At 38.2% G+C, this 13,744-nt stretch overlaps 1 protein-coding gene across 5 annotated transcripts in view; it reads left to right on the top strand.

Annotated features, from left to right (window-relative positions):
• JMJD1C (jumonji domain containing 1C) overlaps positions 1 to 13,744 on the top strand; it is a 340,789-nt gene that overhangs the window by 52,238 nt on the left and 274,807 nt on the right. For 3 of the 5 annotated variants that reach the window (XM_060108900.1, XM_060108909.1, XM_060108893.1), the window contains exon 1: positions 11,614 to 11,781. The exons of 1 other annotated variant lie outside the window; for it this stretch is intronic. In XM_060108900.1, coding sequence (XP_059964883.1) covers positions 11,614 to 11,781 — 168 coding nt within the window. Of the gene's footprint in view, positions 1 to 7,237; positions 7,296 to 11,613; positions 11,782 to 13,744 lie in introns of those variants that run through there. One more of the 5 variants, XM_060108952.1, reaches the window with a different exon arrangement.

The raw sequence follows: 13,744 nt of genomic DNA, 5'->3' as shown, positions 1-13,744 counted from the left end.
CCCTGCCCTATGTCCCTCTTCCCCTTATTGATTTTACTTTGTATCCTTTTGCTATATTAAACTGCAACCCTGAGTAAAATGGCTCTTCTGAGTTTTATAAGTCTAGTGAATCATTGAACATGAGCATGGACTTGGGGACTCCTGAACTGCGGAAGTTCATTCATATTATTTCATGTATATGAAATATTGAATTATTTCAGTGTTGAGTAGCATTCCAAAGTTTGTTCATTCCCCAGCTGAGCCGATTGCATCTCGCTTTTGGCAATTACAAATAAAACTTCTATAAACATCTGAGAACAGGTTTTTGTGTGAACATACGTTTTGATTTTACTTGGGTATAAATACCTAAAAGTGGGATTGCTGGGTTATATGAAAAGTTTAACTTTATGAGAAACTACCAAGCTGTTTCGCGAAGTGGCTCTACCATTCTGTACTCCTCCTAGCTACTACTGTATGAGAGTTCTAATTGCTCCTCATCCTCCTCAGTATTTGATAGTGCCAGTTTTCTTTTTCTTTTAATTTTAGCCATCTTAATAGGTATGTAATGGTATCGCATTATCGTTTTTCTTTCCATTTCACTAATAACTAGTGATGTTGAGTATCTTCATGTACTTATTTGCCATTTGTATATCTTACTTGTTAAAGTATCTGTTCAAATTTTTTGCCCATTGAAAAATTTTAAAAATTATTGAGTTTTGAGAGTTCTCTAAATTTTCTGGATACCAATCCTTTATCACATATGTGTTTTGCAAATATTTTCTCCTAGTCTGTGACCTTTGGAGAGGAATTTTTAATTCCAACAGTGTTTAATTTTTAATTTTATGGGTTTTATGAATTTTAAGAAATCTTTGTCTAACTCAATGTCATGAGAATTTTCTGTGTTTTCTTCTAAAAGTTTTTTAGCTTTTCAAATATTTTACATTTAAGTTTTTGATTTATTTTGAATTAATTTTAGTGTATGGTATGAGAGCTGGATCAAGGTTCTTTTTTTGGTGTATGAATGTCTAATCGTTCTAGCACTGTTTGTTGAAGGGATTATCCTTTCTCCATTGAATTACTTTTTTACGTTTGTCTATCAATTGACTATATATGTATGAGTCAGTTTCTGGACTCTCCATTTTGTTCTGTTCATCTATCTGTTTACTCTTTTGCTTATGTCATGCTGAGTTGATTAATGAAGCTTTACAGTATAGTCCTGAGGTAAGATACTATGAGTCTTTTAGTTTTTTATTTTCAAAATTGTTGCTAAAAAAAATGTTTTGGTTGTTCGGGTTTCTTTTTTTCTTTTTTTAAAATTTATTTTTATTTGTTTACTTTTGGTTGCATTGGGTCTTCGTTGCTGTGCGCGGGCTTTCTCTCTAGTTGCAGCGAGCGGGGGTTACGTTGTGGTGCGCGGGCTTCTCTTGCGGTGGCTTCTCTTGTTGTGGAGCACGGGCTCTAGGCACGCAGGCTTCAGTAGTTGTGGCTCGCAGGCTCTAGAGTGCGGGCTCAGTAGTTGTGGCACACGGGCTTAGTTGCTCCGCGGCATGTGGGATCTTCCTGGACCAGGGCTTGAACTTGTGTCCCCTGCATTGGCAGGTGGATTCTTAACCACTGCACCACCAGGGAAGCCCCTGTTCCAGTTTCTTTACTTTAACTTACTGATTTTAGAATCAACTCGTTGATTGCCAGCATCAAAAAATTTGCTGGTATTTTATTTGAGATTACTTTGAATTTGTAGATCAACTTGGGGCTAATTGAGTCTTCTAATACATGTTTATGGTATATCTCTTCACTTATTTAGGTCTTCTTTCATTTATCAGTACTTTGTAGTTTTCAGCATGGAGAGCTTATACATATTTTATTACATTTATACATATTTTTATTTGTTTGGGTGCTATTGTAAATGGTGCTGGTTTTAAATTTAGATTTCTAACTTTTTGTTTCTAGTGTATGGAGACATAATTGATGTTTGCATATTGATCTTGTATCCTGCAACCTTGCTAAACTCATTTATTAAAGTTCTAGAAGCTTTTTTGAAGGTTCTTTATGATTTTTTATATAGACAATCATGCCATTTGCAAATAGAGGCAGGCTTATTTCTTCTCTTTCCAATCTGTATGCCTTTTATTTCTTTTCTCTTATTGCACTTTCTAGGACTTTGAGTTTGTTGTTATTGAATAGGAATGGTGACAGCTGATGTCCTTTCCTTGTTCTGAGTCTTTGGGGGAAAACATTTAGTCTTTTACTGTTAAATATGATGTTGGCAGTAATTTTTTAGTAGATGCATTTTATCAGGTTGTTTAAGTGCCCTTCTCTTCCTGATTGGCTGAGAATTTTGTCAGGAATGAGGGTTGGATTTTCTCAAATGTGTATTTTTTGCATTTGTTGATGCGATCATATTTTTCTTCTTTAGTCTGTTGATCTGTTAGATTATACTGATTGATCTTTTAATGTTGAATCAACCTGATTTCCTGGAATAAACCTGCATTGGTTGTGGTGTGTTATCCTTTTTATAAATTACTGAATTTGATTTGCTAATATTTTGTTGAGGATTTTTGAGTGTATGAGGGATAATGAGTTTTCTTTTCTCCTAATTTCTTTGTCTGATTTTGGTATCCAGGGTAATGCTTACCTCATAAAATGAATTTGAGACTTTCCCTCCTGTTCTATTTGTGTAGATTTTTTTCCCACTTTTTTTTTTTTCCTGTTTAGTTTCAGCTTTGGTAATTTCTTTTGACCTGTCTTCAAGGTTATTGATTCTTTCCTCAGCTGTGTTAAGCCTGATGAGCCAGCCAAAGGCTTTTAAAATTTGTTACTGCAGTTCTCGTTTTCAGCATTTCAATTTCAAAAATAGATGTTTTTGTATAATTTATAGAACAGGTAATGGTAACCCAACATGCAGGCACTGCCTTGGTGATCAGGGAAGTCACCCCCATGGCTAGGCTTATAAATTTTGATTGAATGCCAGCTATCATTGGCAAGGTAATAGAGATTTAAGTATACAGTATTTATGCCAGGAACTAGGCATGACTCATTCCATTAAGCTGTTAACATGGGGGGTTGAATCAGTCTTGCTTGAAGTTGATGAGGTTTTATGTTTTTTTGTTGTTGTTGCTCTGGTTACCTTCAGTGTATCGTTGACTGTAAATACTTCTATCATCACCTCATGCTTAAGGTGAGAGTTGATTTGCTGGAAAGTTTAACTCAATATTCTTACTCCGCCTCTATGTTTAAGCCTTACTTGTATATCTGAGAGTCAGAGAGGCTCTCTCTGTACTCTTTTGTTCCTTCTCTACTAGTAGAGTGCTGTTTCTTATTACTGGGAGCTCATTTGCCTTGTGGTAGGCTAGGGCCCTGGGAACTCTAGCTTCGTGGCGGTGGGCATCGGGCCTTATTTTTTTGTCCCAGATCAGCGTTAGTTTTAGACAGGCTCTGTTTCCTTCTCTTCTCAGTAATCCTGCTTTTCCCCTGATAATAGTAGACCTTTATTGTTTGGGGCCAGGATGATTTCCTGTCCCTCTCTCAGGGGTAGATATTAGCCTCTAATTTGAGGGACTTATAAAAATTTGAATCATAAAACTACCAGAAGAAAATACAGAAGAATACCTATGTATTTCCTAAGCATGGCTTAAGGTCAAAACAAAGATTTAGCATATTTGTGTAAAAACTTAAAACTAGTGAATATCAAAAACAAAGTGCAAGTGGGGAAAGAAACATCCATGAAAATTTAGCCGTGAAAAGCAAATGAAACAATTGATTTTAAGATAATTTTTGTAATTAGAATAGTTGAAAAATGGATTTTTAGCCATTATAAACAAAGAAGAATATAAAGGCATGCAAGGCAGAGGTTTCTAATATAAAGGTTACTTGCAATGCAGAGTATCTCAAAAATTCCTCCATTTGGAGTTAGTTCTGCTAGGTTATTTTAATATGATAGTTTTAAGAGCAAATTTGGAGAGAAGAGGAAAGAAACGATTCTACAAGGGTGTTTAAAAACTGTTGTTTAATTGGGAAGTCTTTTGGTCTGTATTATTAAGTTTGTATGTGTTAAATGATTGATATGTATATCTTCTGTGAGAGCTTTGAGATAGAAACTTTCTGGCTAAAAACATTTGTTTTCCTAAGCAAAATTACTTTTGTCAATCCTTTAACATTTTTCAGGTTTGAACCTAGCATGTATCAGGAGAGTGTACTTTGCTGCTTGCTGGATTATTCAGAAGCTTTAGAAGCAAATTTTTAGGAACTTTATTGATTATATTAGCCTCTACTTTTTATGTATGATTCCTAGAGAAGCAGAGGGGTTTGCCCAAAGTATACAGTAGTTAGCAGTAGAAGTAACTTAGACTTTGGTGGCTCTTGCTCTTTCATTAAATTACATTATGTGATTGATAATTTTAAGTTTGCTGTATTTGAGATATACATCTTAAAATACCCGTTTGTAAATGGCTCTATGGCATGGAGATTGACCAGTTTTAACCTAAGTGTTTTTGCATACTTTGTGCAAAGAGAAGTTGGCTAGTTTTCTGAATATTTCTCTTGGTCATTTAATCTTAGATAATATCAAAATGTGCCCTGAAGTAGCAGAATGTTTTGGGGATGTTGATTTGAATTCTAAGTTTGTAGTTAAAGTTTTTTCCAGGTCTCTTTTTTATGTGTGTCAATTTTGATTTTTGAAGAAAAAATCTAGGGGCCTCCAAATACTGAGCTTCTGTGAACATAGGCCTTGGAATTGGAACACTATTTTATACACGCTTTAATTGAATAAATAAATTATATATAATAGTGAAGCACACGTGGAGCCAGAAGACAATGCTTTCCTTTATATAGAGTAATTTATTTTTATTGGATATTTATGTTTTGTAGTATGTTATAAATCTCATTATATGTAATCATGTGGCTTTTTCTAGAATATGCCAAAGAAAAGAATGACTAAAGATTTCCCATATTTCACTGCTAGGTCTTGTTTTGTTTTGGTTTTGTTTCTTTGAAGCCAGATGTCATTAATTTAAGAAATGTGCCTCAGAGCTGTGTGTACTTGACTGTGACGTTTCATCTGTGGGGAGGAACTTCAGTGAAGTAAGCATGCTGAGATTTTGAGTCAGTATTACTTTATTTATTTATTTATTTGGCTGCGTTGGGTCTTCGTTGCTGTGCGCGGGCTTTCTCTAGTTGCGGTGGGCGGGGGCTTCTCTTGTTGCGGAGCACGGGCTCTAGGCCTGCCGGCTTCAGTAGTTGTGGTGCAAGGGCTTAGCTGCTCCGCGGCATGTGGGATATTCCCGGGCCACTTTTTAGTTTAGGTTTTACTTTGACTTTCCCTCATTTGTAGCTTTAAATACAAGTATAGGCGCTCTTTTTTTTTTTCTTCTGTACGCGGGCCTCTCACTGTTGTGGCCTCTCCCGTTGCGGAGCACAGGCTCCGGATGCGCAGGCTCAGCGGCCATAGCTCACCGGCCCAGCCGCTCCGCGGCATGTGGGATCTTCGCGGACCGGGTCACGAACCCGTGTCCCCTGAATCGGCAGGCGGACCCTCAACCACTGCGCCACCAGGGAAGCCCTAGACGCTCTTTTACTTAATTAACTTTCATGGATATAAACAGAGCCATTCTTTGGGATTTTTAGCTTTGCCACTACTGACACGTGGTAATAGTGAAGGCTTGTGAGAATAATACATAATCCTTTAGGAACCTGACCTGTTGATAAATGAAGGAGCTAATGTAACAATTGAAGATGCAAAATGCAACTGCCATCTAACATATGAATATTTTAATGGTAGTTAATAGTGGAAGCATTTGTGTGAGGGGTGACAAACAAGAAGTCCTATGGGACACCCCGGGAAGACTCTTGCTGTATGCTCAATGGCAACTTTTCATTTATTCTTTTTCTTATAGTTGCTCATTCTATAATGAGGAATTTTCAGTGCTATTATGTTCATTCTTTCTAAATTAAAAAAAATTATCATTGAAAATCAGATTTGAAGTCTCATTTTTAATAGAAAAATGTTGAAAAGAAGTGGTAGGTTCCTGCACATCCAGAATTTAAATTGGAAACTAGGTAACAAATATGGAGGCCCAGTAGAGATTTCTTTATTTCTCCTTCCTTCCTTTCTTTTCACCTTCTTTTCATCTTTCTCCCTCTTGCTCCTTCCACGTGGCATCAAGAAGACAGTCAGAAAGTTATGTTTGTATGTTACCTCCATCAAAGACATTATTTGAGACTGTTCTCTTTGGAATACTAAGAATAGACTGGTGTTTTGCATATATACTTATAGGATCATTTTGGGGTTTGCATTAAATTGGTAATTTGGTAACAGTGAAAGTTTTTCTTGTGAAAAATCTTTCTCTGTATCTCTTCTTTAGAAATTATCCTCAGGAACCACCTGGCTTTTCTGGTGAAGCTCAAGTTTTATGAAGGCTTTACATTGTACTTCCATGATGAAATGAGATAATGTATGTAAGACATTGTTTTAAAGGCGATGAATAACCCTATAGAAAGAACGTGAACTCTTGTTTATGACCCTCAGTTAAGAGATTCTAAGTTCCTCTTAGTTGGGTTGGATTTAGAAAAAGGTACATTTTTTTGCGATGTTCATTCGTTAATTCAGTAACATGTACTGAGTATCTATTCTGCTCAGGTCTTAGTGGATGCTAGGAGTATCGTTATGAACAAGATAAATTGTCCTTGCTTTTATGGAGCTTACAGTCTGCCAAGGGAGACAAATATAAAACAGTCTTTTACACAATAAATGTTATAAATACAATTGTGATAAGTACTAAGACAAATGGGAAAAGTTTTGAAAATCCATAATTGGGGATTTGATAGTCTTGGAATCAGATGGCTTCCTTAAGGAAGTGACATTTGAGTTACTTTATCATTAGCCTAAGTGTGGTTGAGGAATTCAGTTTAAATAAGTGCTTAGGGAAATACTTAGATAAGTATTAGTTAAGATTTAATAATAAGCATGATAAACTTATATTCCATTCTATTCTTGGTCTTCCATTTGCAGAATTCAGTTGAAACTCTTGGCTTTCTTCATTTTAACATTGGCTTCCACAGTTCCTAGATTTACTCATATAGTCTGAACTCATAACCCAATCCAGTCTTTACATTTGGCAGTAAATAAAAGCCTCCAAGTTATAATAGGTTTGAAAATTATTTGTTAAAATTCACTAAACTTACCTTGTATTACATTCCAGGAATACTTTCTTAAATATTAAACAAACCAAGGCATTTCTATTGTCTATCTTTCCAGATAGACTGAACTTCTTAAGGACAGAGGCCCTATCTCCAGAACCTTGCAGGATGTGAGACACATAGTAAGTGTGAAATAAACAAATCAATTATGAATAATCTGTGTTAAATAAGGAGGAAACAACTTGGCAACTGACCTTCCTGTTTCTTTTAAGTTACTTTTTACCATAATACAGAGGCTTTGAATCATAAGGTCTGGTCTTGAATTCCAGTTCCTTAATGTGTATTCCTAGGCAAATAACTAATTAAACTTCTGTAAACCTCATCTTCTTCATCTTTAAAATAAAGATTTATTTACCTGCGATTACATGTGTAAAGTACTTCGCATAGTGTCTGGCACATAGTAAGTGTTTCACAAATGGTGGCTAATATTATTACAAGATACAGATCTTCCTTGGCTTACGATGGGGTTACCTCTAGATAAACCCATCAGAAGTTGAAAATATCCTAAGTTGAAAATGCATTTAATACATCTAATCTTCAGAACATCATAGCTTAGCCTTGCCTACCTTCAGCATGCTTAGTATACTTACATTAGCCTACAGTTGGGCAAAATCATGTAACACATAGCATATTTTATAATAAAGTGCTGCATATCTCATGTAATTGATTGAATCATTTACTGAAGTGGAAAACAGAATGGTTGTAAGTGTATATCAGCTGTTAACCATTGTGATTGCATGGCTTGACTAGGAGCTGCAGCTTGCTGCCATTGCCCAGCATCAAGAGGGAGTATCGTACTACCCTTACTAGCCTGGGAAAAGATTAAAATTCAGAATTCAAAGTAAGGTTTCTACTGAATGCATATTGTTTTCACATTGTCCTAAAGTTGAAAAATTTTATGTCGATCCATCCTTAAGTTGGGGACTGTCTGTACATGCACTAAACTTTTTTACCTATTTGTTTTATCTGTGATGTTTAAAATATATACCTATAGTGATGCAGGATACTGTTATGTGTTAGAGCAGATAATTGGCCCTTTCTATAGTTAAACCAAGTGAAAAAGTAAAAAATTAATAACTAGTTGGTTGTTTATGAAACTAAATTTGATGAACTACTAATTATTGATAATTGGGTAATGGTGGCACTTATCATTGTAATGAATACATTATCTTCCTTTATAAGTCAGGTTTTTTAATAAACCAAGTAGGTTTTATAAATAAATTTTTGTAGACTTTTAAAAAACAAAACAATCCCCCATTTTATCTTGTATATAGATTAAGATAATTGGATGTACGAAATTTGCCTGAATTGATGTGTGTGTGTGTGTGTGGATATATTTAATGTACGTATTTGGATTTGGGGATGGAAAGAGTAGAAGATCTAGTCTATATATCTAAATTTTCAGCTTCTGTAAACTTAGTTATTTTAAGTACTTCTGTGTCACTGTCTTCATCTATATAGTGAAGTACTATAACTTACAACTATAGTATTATAACTTCTTTTCTTTACAGTTACTAATTCTGGCATTTTCTGAGGATCTTTATGAAAGTAAGGGATGTAAGGGAACTAACTGAACAAACAAATATTTTAAGGTTTCAAGTCTGACTTTAAATTTATTTTTATTCCATGTTATTTACAGTTATGAGTTGCTGGCAAAAATAATGTAACTGCAGTTGACTATTGAACAACTCGGGGGTTAGGGGCGCTGATCCCCAGTGCAGTAGAAGATCTGAGTATGACTTTACAGTCGCTCTCAGTGTCAGAGGTTCTGCATCTGTGGATTCAACCAGCTGGATGGGGTAGTACTACAGTAGTACTTAAAGGGATAAAAACCTGCATGTAAGTGGACCCACGGTTCAATCCCATGTTGTTCAAGGGTCAACTGTACTCCCTGAAACAAAGCAAAAAAATGCCAGCAAACAAACAAAAATCCTTTAAGGCCGTTTTATTTTACATTTTAAAAAATGCACTTCAAGTTTCTCCAAAAGCAAAACATCCACACATTAGTGATTTGTTGTTGTTGTCATTGAACCCTAGGTACTGGTTGTAGTCAAGGGATTCCTAGACTGCTATCTGGAATATAGTTCTAAGAATATAAGATGTTTGAAAATGTTATGAAGATATATGGCCTTCTGAAAAATTTTTGTTTTTGGATTTGAAATGTTTTGATTGATTTGGTTGATAAACATGCTTTTCAGAGCACTTGAAAAGACAGCATTCTACATATAGAGAGGGTTCCTAGGGTCCATTTAGAGGAGCTTGCCTACAAAATTAAAATCAGCTGGCAGTTTTATGTAAGGCAACAGGACAACCTATACTCTAAAAATATAATTTAGTGAATGGTATTTATGTGATAATATGTGCATATTATATGTGCATCTCTTTTCTCAAACGACTATATTTTCTCACTTGCTCCCAGACTATCACTGAGATTAGGAAGCAGGCAATTTCATTTGTAGCAATTGTGTCATGCCAGAGATCACAAAGCAAGTCATTGATAAATTGGTATCTGAATTTAGATCTTCTTACTTTGTTTTTTTCTTGCCACATGTTAGATTATTTTCACCAGGTTATTTTACTGGCTCCTTAATCCACGTTGAGACTTTAGAAATCTTAGTCTGTAGTTCTCAAGGTGATTTGCTAAGTATTATACAGTATGTACTAAAAGAGTGGACTTGGAAATAAGATGGCACAAGTAAAATTAAATTTTTCTCTCAACTTGCAAGTATGCATTTCTAGATATGGTTTTCCTTTGTTATCTATTACAGTTCTACATTTGGTCTTTAGAGTAGCAAAATTAGACAATGATGATTAAAATCTGTCTTGCAATTTTGGTTTTTAACCTGTTAGCTGCGGCCATGTATTTTCCATTTCAAACAGCTCAGCTTGGGTGTTGTAAGAAAGCAGATAAAAGCCTTATGTCTATTTTAAATATTCAAATTTCTAGTGTAAATTCCTTTAAAAAGGTAACTTTTTTTTTTGTGGAGGCTTAGAAAAATCTTTAAGAAACCGAAATTTAGAAAAAGTTTTTATTGGACTAGAAGAATTTTGGGAATTTATGTAATCACTAGTGGCCATGAAAAAAACCCACAACTGGGATTTTGAAAACTACTTTTTAAAAAACACTATACTGTATGTCTGAAATCGAACTTCTTATCGACATCTATAGAGGTTTGATTTAGAAGAATTGAAGGGTTAGGTCAAAGAAGGAGTAATTGTTCAAAGTTGGAGATCTGTACGTGTATGGGGTACAAAGTCCTGTTGTGATTGGATGGGAAGAAAATATAATTTATTTTCCTGAACTATGATTGGCTAAAATCCTTTTCTTTCCACGGTATTTTCTAACAACTGAATCCGGAGCCTTTCCCTGTTTTTATTATCTCATCAGTGAGCTTGGCGTATGTACTAGTACTAAAAGTACTCAAATTGGTGCAGAGACTGTGAATTTTAAGAATGTTAACAAAAAGCCCTCAACCGGATGTTTGGCTTTCTTACAATAAAGCAGTAGCGAGGTGTAAATCTCTCAATAGCTCAAACCTGTAATGAGTATCTCCCCAAAACAGGAAGAATGAAAGGATGACAGTGTTATCTTCATTTTCATTTAAAGTCGTGGACTGTGTTTCTGTCGTGACCGAGTTCTGTGGTCTTAGTTTTCAGTTGAAAGTGTTGCTCTGCTTTGCTGCTGGGACTACGGGACTGTTAATTCAGGCAAAATTCAGCCAAACTCAGACTGCAGGAGCCATGTGTTCTGAAAAACATCACTCTGGAGATGCGGCTTTTAACCTTGAGTTTGTTTTGTGACCCAGAGTGGAACCAGCACACTTCACTTTCACCTCACCCCCAGCTCCCCCACTTCTCAGGGAGCGACGAGTAGAGAGGTGGACGTCAAACACTACGTTTCTGAAGGACTGCACTCCCTTCTCCCGCCCCACTCTCTATTTTTTTATCCTGGCTGGTCCCGCAGACGCTGCTGCAGCGTCGGGCACTACTTTCCGTCTGCGGTGGTTCCTCCGACCCTCTCCCGCGGCTCCCTCCCCCAGCCCGCGCCGGCGGAAGGAGACGCGCGGCGCTCTTTCAATCACGCTAGTGGATGGGGAGGCGGAGTAGTACTGGCCGCGGCGCGGTGGCAGTAGCGGCCGGCGCTGCCTCGGGGCCTGAGACGGCCGTGTGGAAATTTCTGTCCGTTTGTTTCTTTTATTTGAGGAACTGCAGCCAGAGGCTGCAAGTCGGGGAGTCCAGGGGAGTGCTGAGGACTGTGAGAGACCGAGGTCGCTGTGCCCTTCTGGGCAGAGCGTCCGGTGCGTCCCCGAGCCTGCGCTCGCTCGCGGGGCTGCCGCCTTCCCTAGGTCAGCTGTCCTCGGCATGGGCGGCCGGTAGGAGCGGGGTTTCGGTGATTTCCTGGCAGCTGAGGAGGCAGCGGCCACTTCGGCAGCGACGGCTATGGCGGTGGAGATGCGGCCGGAGCTGGTGGGGAAGCGGTTCCTGTGCCTGGCGGTCGGTGAAGAGGCGCAGCCGGAGCGCGGGGAGAGCGGACGCTGCTGGCGGGGCTGGCGAGCGGGAGTTATCCGAGCGGTGTCACATAGGGACAGCCGCAATCCCGACCTGGCGGTAAGAGAGCGAACTCCCCTCAGTCTCTCGCCCGCGGCCGCAGCCCCACCCCTGGTCTCGGCAGCCGCACCTTGTGGGGTTACCTCTGGCACCTGGCTCAGCCCGGCCAACTGGCGGTCACGCCCCTCTCCTGCGCTGTGGGCGGGTTTGCCCACGTGCCCTGCCAGGATAGCCTCCTCCCCGCGAGGAGCTTCCCCAGCGGGGGCGGTGACCCCCTCGGGACTCCGCGGCGCCCGCCCGAGCCCTTTGGCCGCTATCCGGGAGGGATGCGGCCGCGGAGACCTTACGGAAAGGCGGGGTTGCCAGCCGGCTGCTGCGCGGGCGGGTGGGGGTGGGGGCGGACCCCTCGCTTGTGGCGGTAGGGGGCCAGCTTCACCTGCCACTCTGTGCGAAAGTCTTAACAGTGCAGGCGCTGGAGACTGAAAACTTATCCCGTAAGGTTGCTGAAGGGGAGGGAGAAAAGGAAAGAGACAGCTCTGGTTTTCCAGTCTGTCCTGGGATTCTTGTGTGTTTTCGAGGCAAAGGCCCTGGCAGTGGCGGGGGCCCTGATTCAACCTTTTCCTACAGTAGATGCTTGGATTTCTAACAGAAAACGATGAAAATGAAAACTTTTGGTTTGGAGGGCCATGGAAATTAATATCTCCCTCCCTCTCTCCCTTCTTTCCTTCCGTTTGTTTTTTCCATAGTGTTGTGTTTTTTTGGTTAGAAGGGAATAGTGCTTTAACGTCATCCATTCCTGGGTTTTATATGATTTTAAATGAAGCAAGAAATATTGTAAGTCAAAACGTTTAAGACTCTGCAGAACCTTAAAGTGTCTTTTTCTTTGCTTGCTTTTCCTTACTTGTGACACTGCCAGTGTTTTCTTTCACTAGTGTAGGAGTGTGCAAGATTCTGAGACGGGATATGCTGTTAGTGTTCCAATAACGTTTTCACTGGGGGACATGTTGGAGTTAAGGAGCCAAGGAGAGGCAAGACACTGACTAGGCTTTGAAAGGTTGATTTATGAATACATAATCCATGAAATTTATTGGTAATACTGTGGGGTATTTAATTTTTCAGTGGATATTTAAAATTTGGGAACCTTCTTTTTGTTTATATGCAGGTTTACAATTCCGAATTTACGTGTACATATGTATCTTAATACTTTCGTTGGAGTTTTTGCCTGTTTTTGTTAACCCCGGTTTCATGAACGTAGTCAGTGATATGGTTTCTTGCGGAGTGTATTAATGTCAACTTGATACTGCAAAATATGTTTGCAGAATAGAGGTAATTTTGGAGATTCTGGTTGGTTATTCTCGTTGAAAAGAAGAAAAAGAGAATCTTCCTTTAAAAAAAAAAAAACCCAAACATTTTTTAATGGTTCTACAAATTGTGGCAATTCAATAAGTTTGTGTAAAAAGCATGTTCTGATTTTATTTTTCCTCCTTTTACTCTGATATGTAATTGTCTTGGCTTTATGTGGAAGATAGATTATGGGTCAGGGTTTTTAAATTGTTTCAAAACAAACATAGAATGATATTTTGTGTTTTCCTAAAAATTTTGTGTTTTGTTTTAATAGATACATGAAAATTGGGAAGTATAGTGTTAAATTACGAATGTCATTGGCGACAGTCAAGTTATCGAAGTTAAATATATTAAAAATTTTTTTTGTATGGGAATTTAAATGATATAAGGAGGGGGGTTTACACATACCATGTTTGAAAAGGCAAGATAATAAATTGGGTATTTAAAAATGAAAAGTACACGTGGATGGAGGGAATCAACTGGAAAGAACAGGAAGGAGTTTCCTCAGATGATGCAAACGTTTTGCATCTTGATTGTTGATTACACGGGTGCGTACATATGTCAAAACTCACTGAATTGTGCACTTAATATCTGTGCATTTCCTATATGCAAATTTTACCTCAGAAATGTGTTTTGAACTATAATTATGTGAACCTTCGACAGTTTTCCTTTAACAGTC

The sequence above is a fragment of the Mesoplodon densirostris genome, chromosome 1 (genome assembly GCF_025265405.1).
Source record: "Mesoplodon densirostris isolate mMesDen1 chromosome 1, mMesDen1 primary haplotype, whole genome shotgun sequence".
Classification (NCBI taxonomy): Eukaryota; Metazoa; Chordata; class Mammalia; order Artiodactyla; family Ziphiidae; genus Mesoplodon; species Mesoplodon densirostris.
Note: the sequence above shows the minus strand (reverse complement) of the source record. Positions and strands in the feature narration are given on the sequence as shown.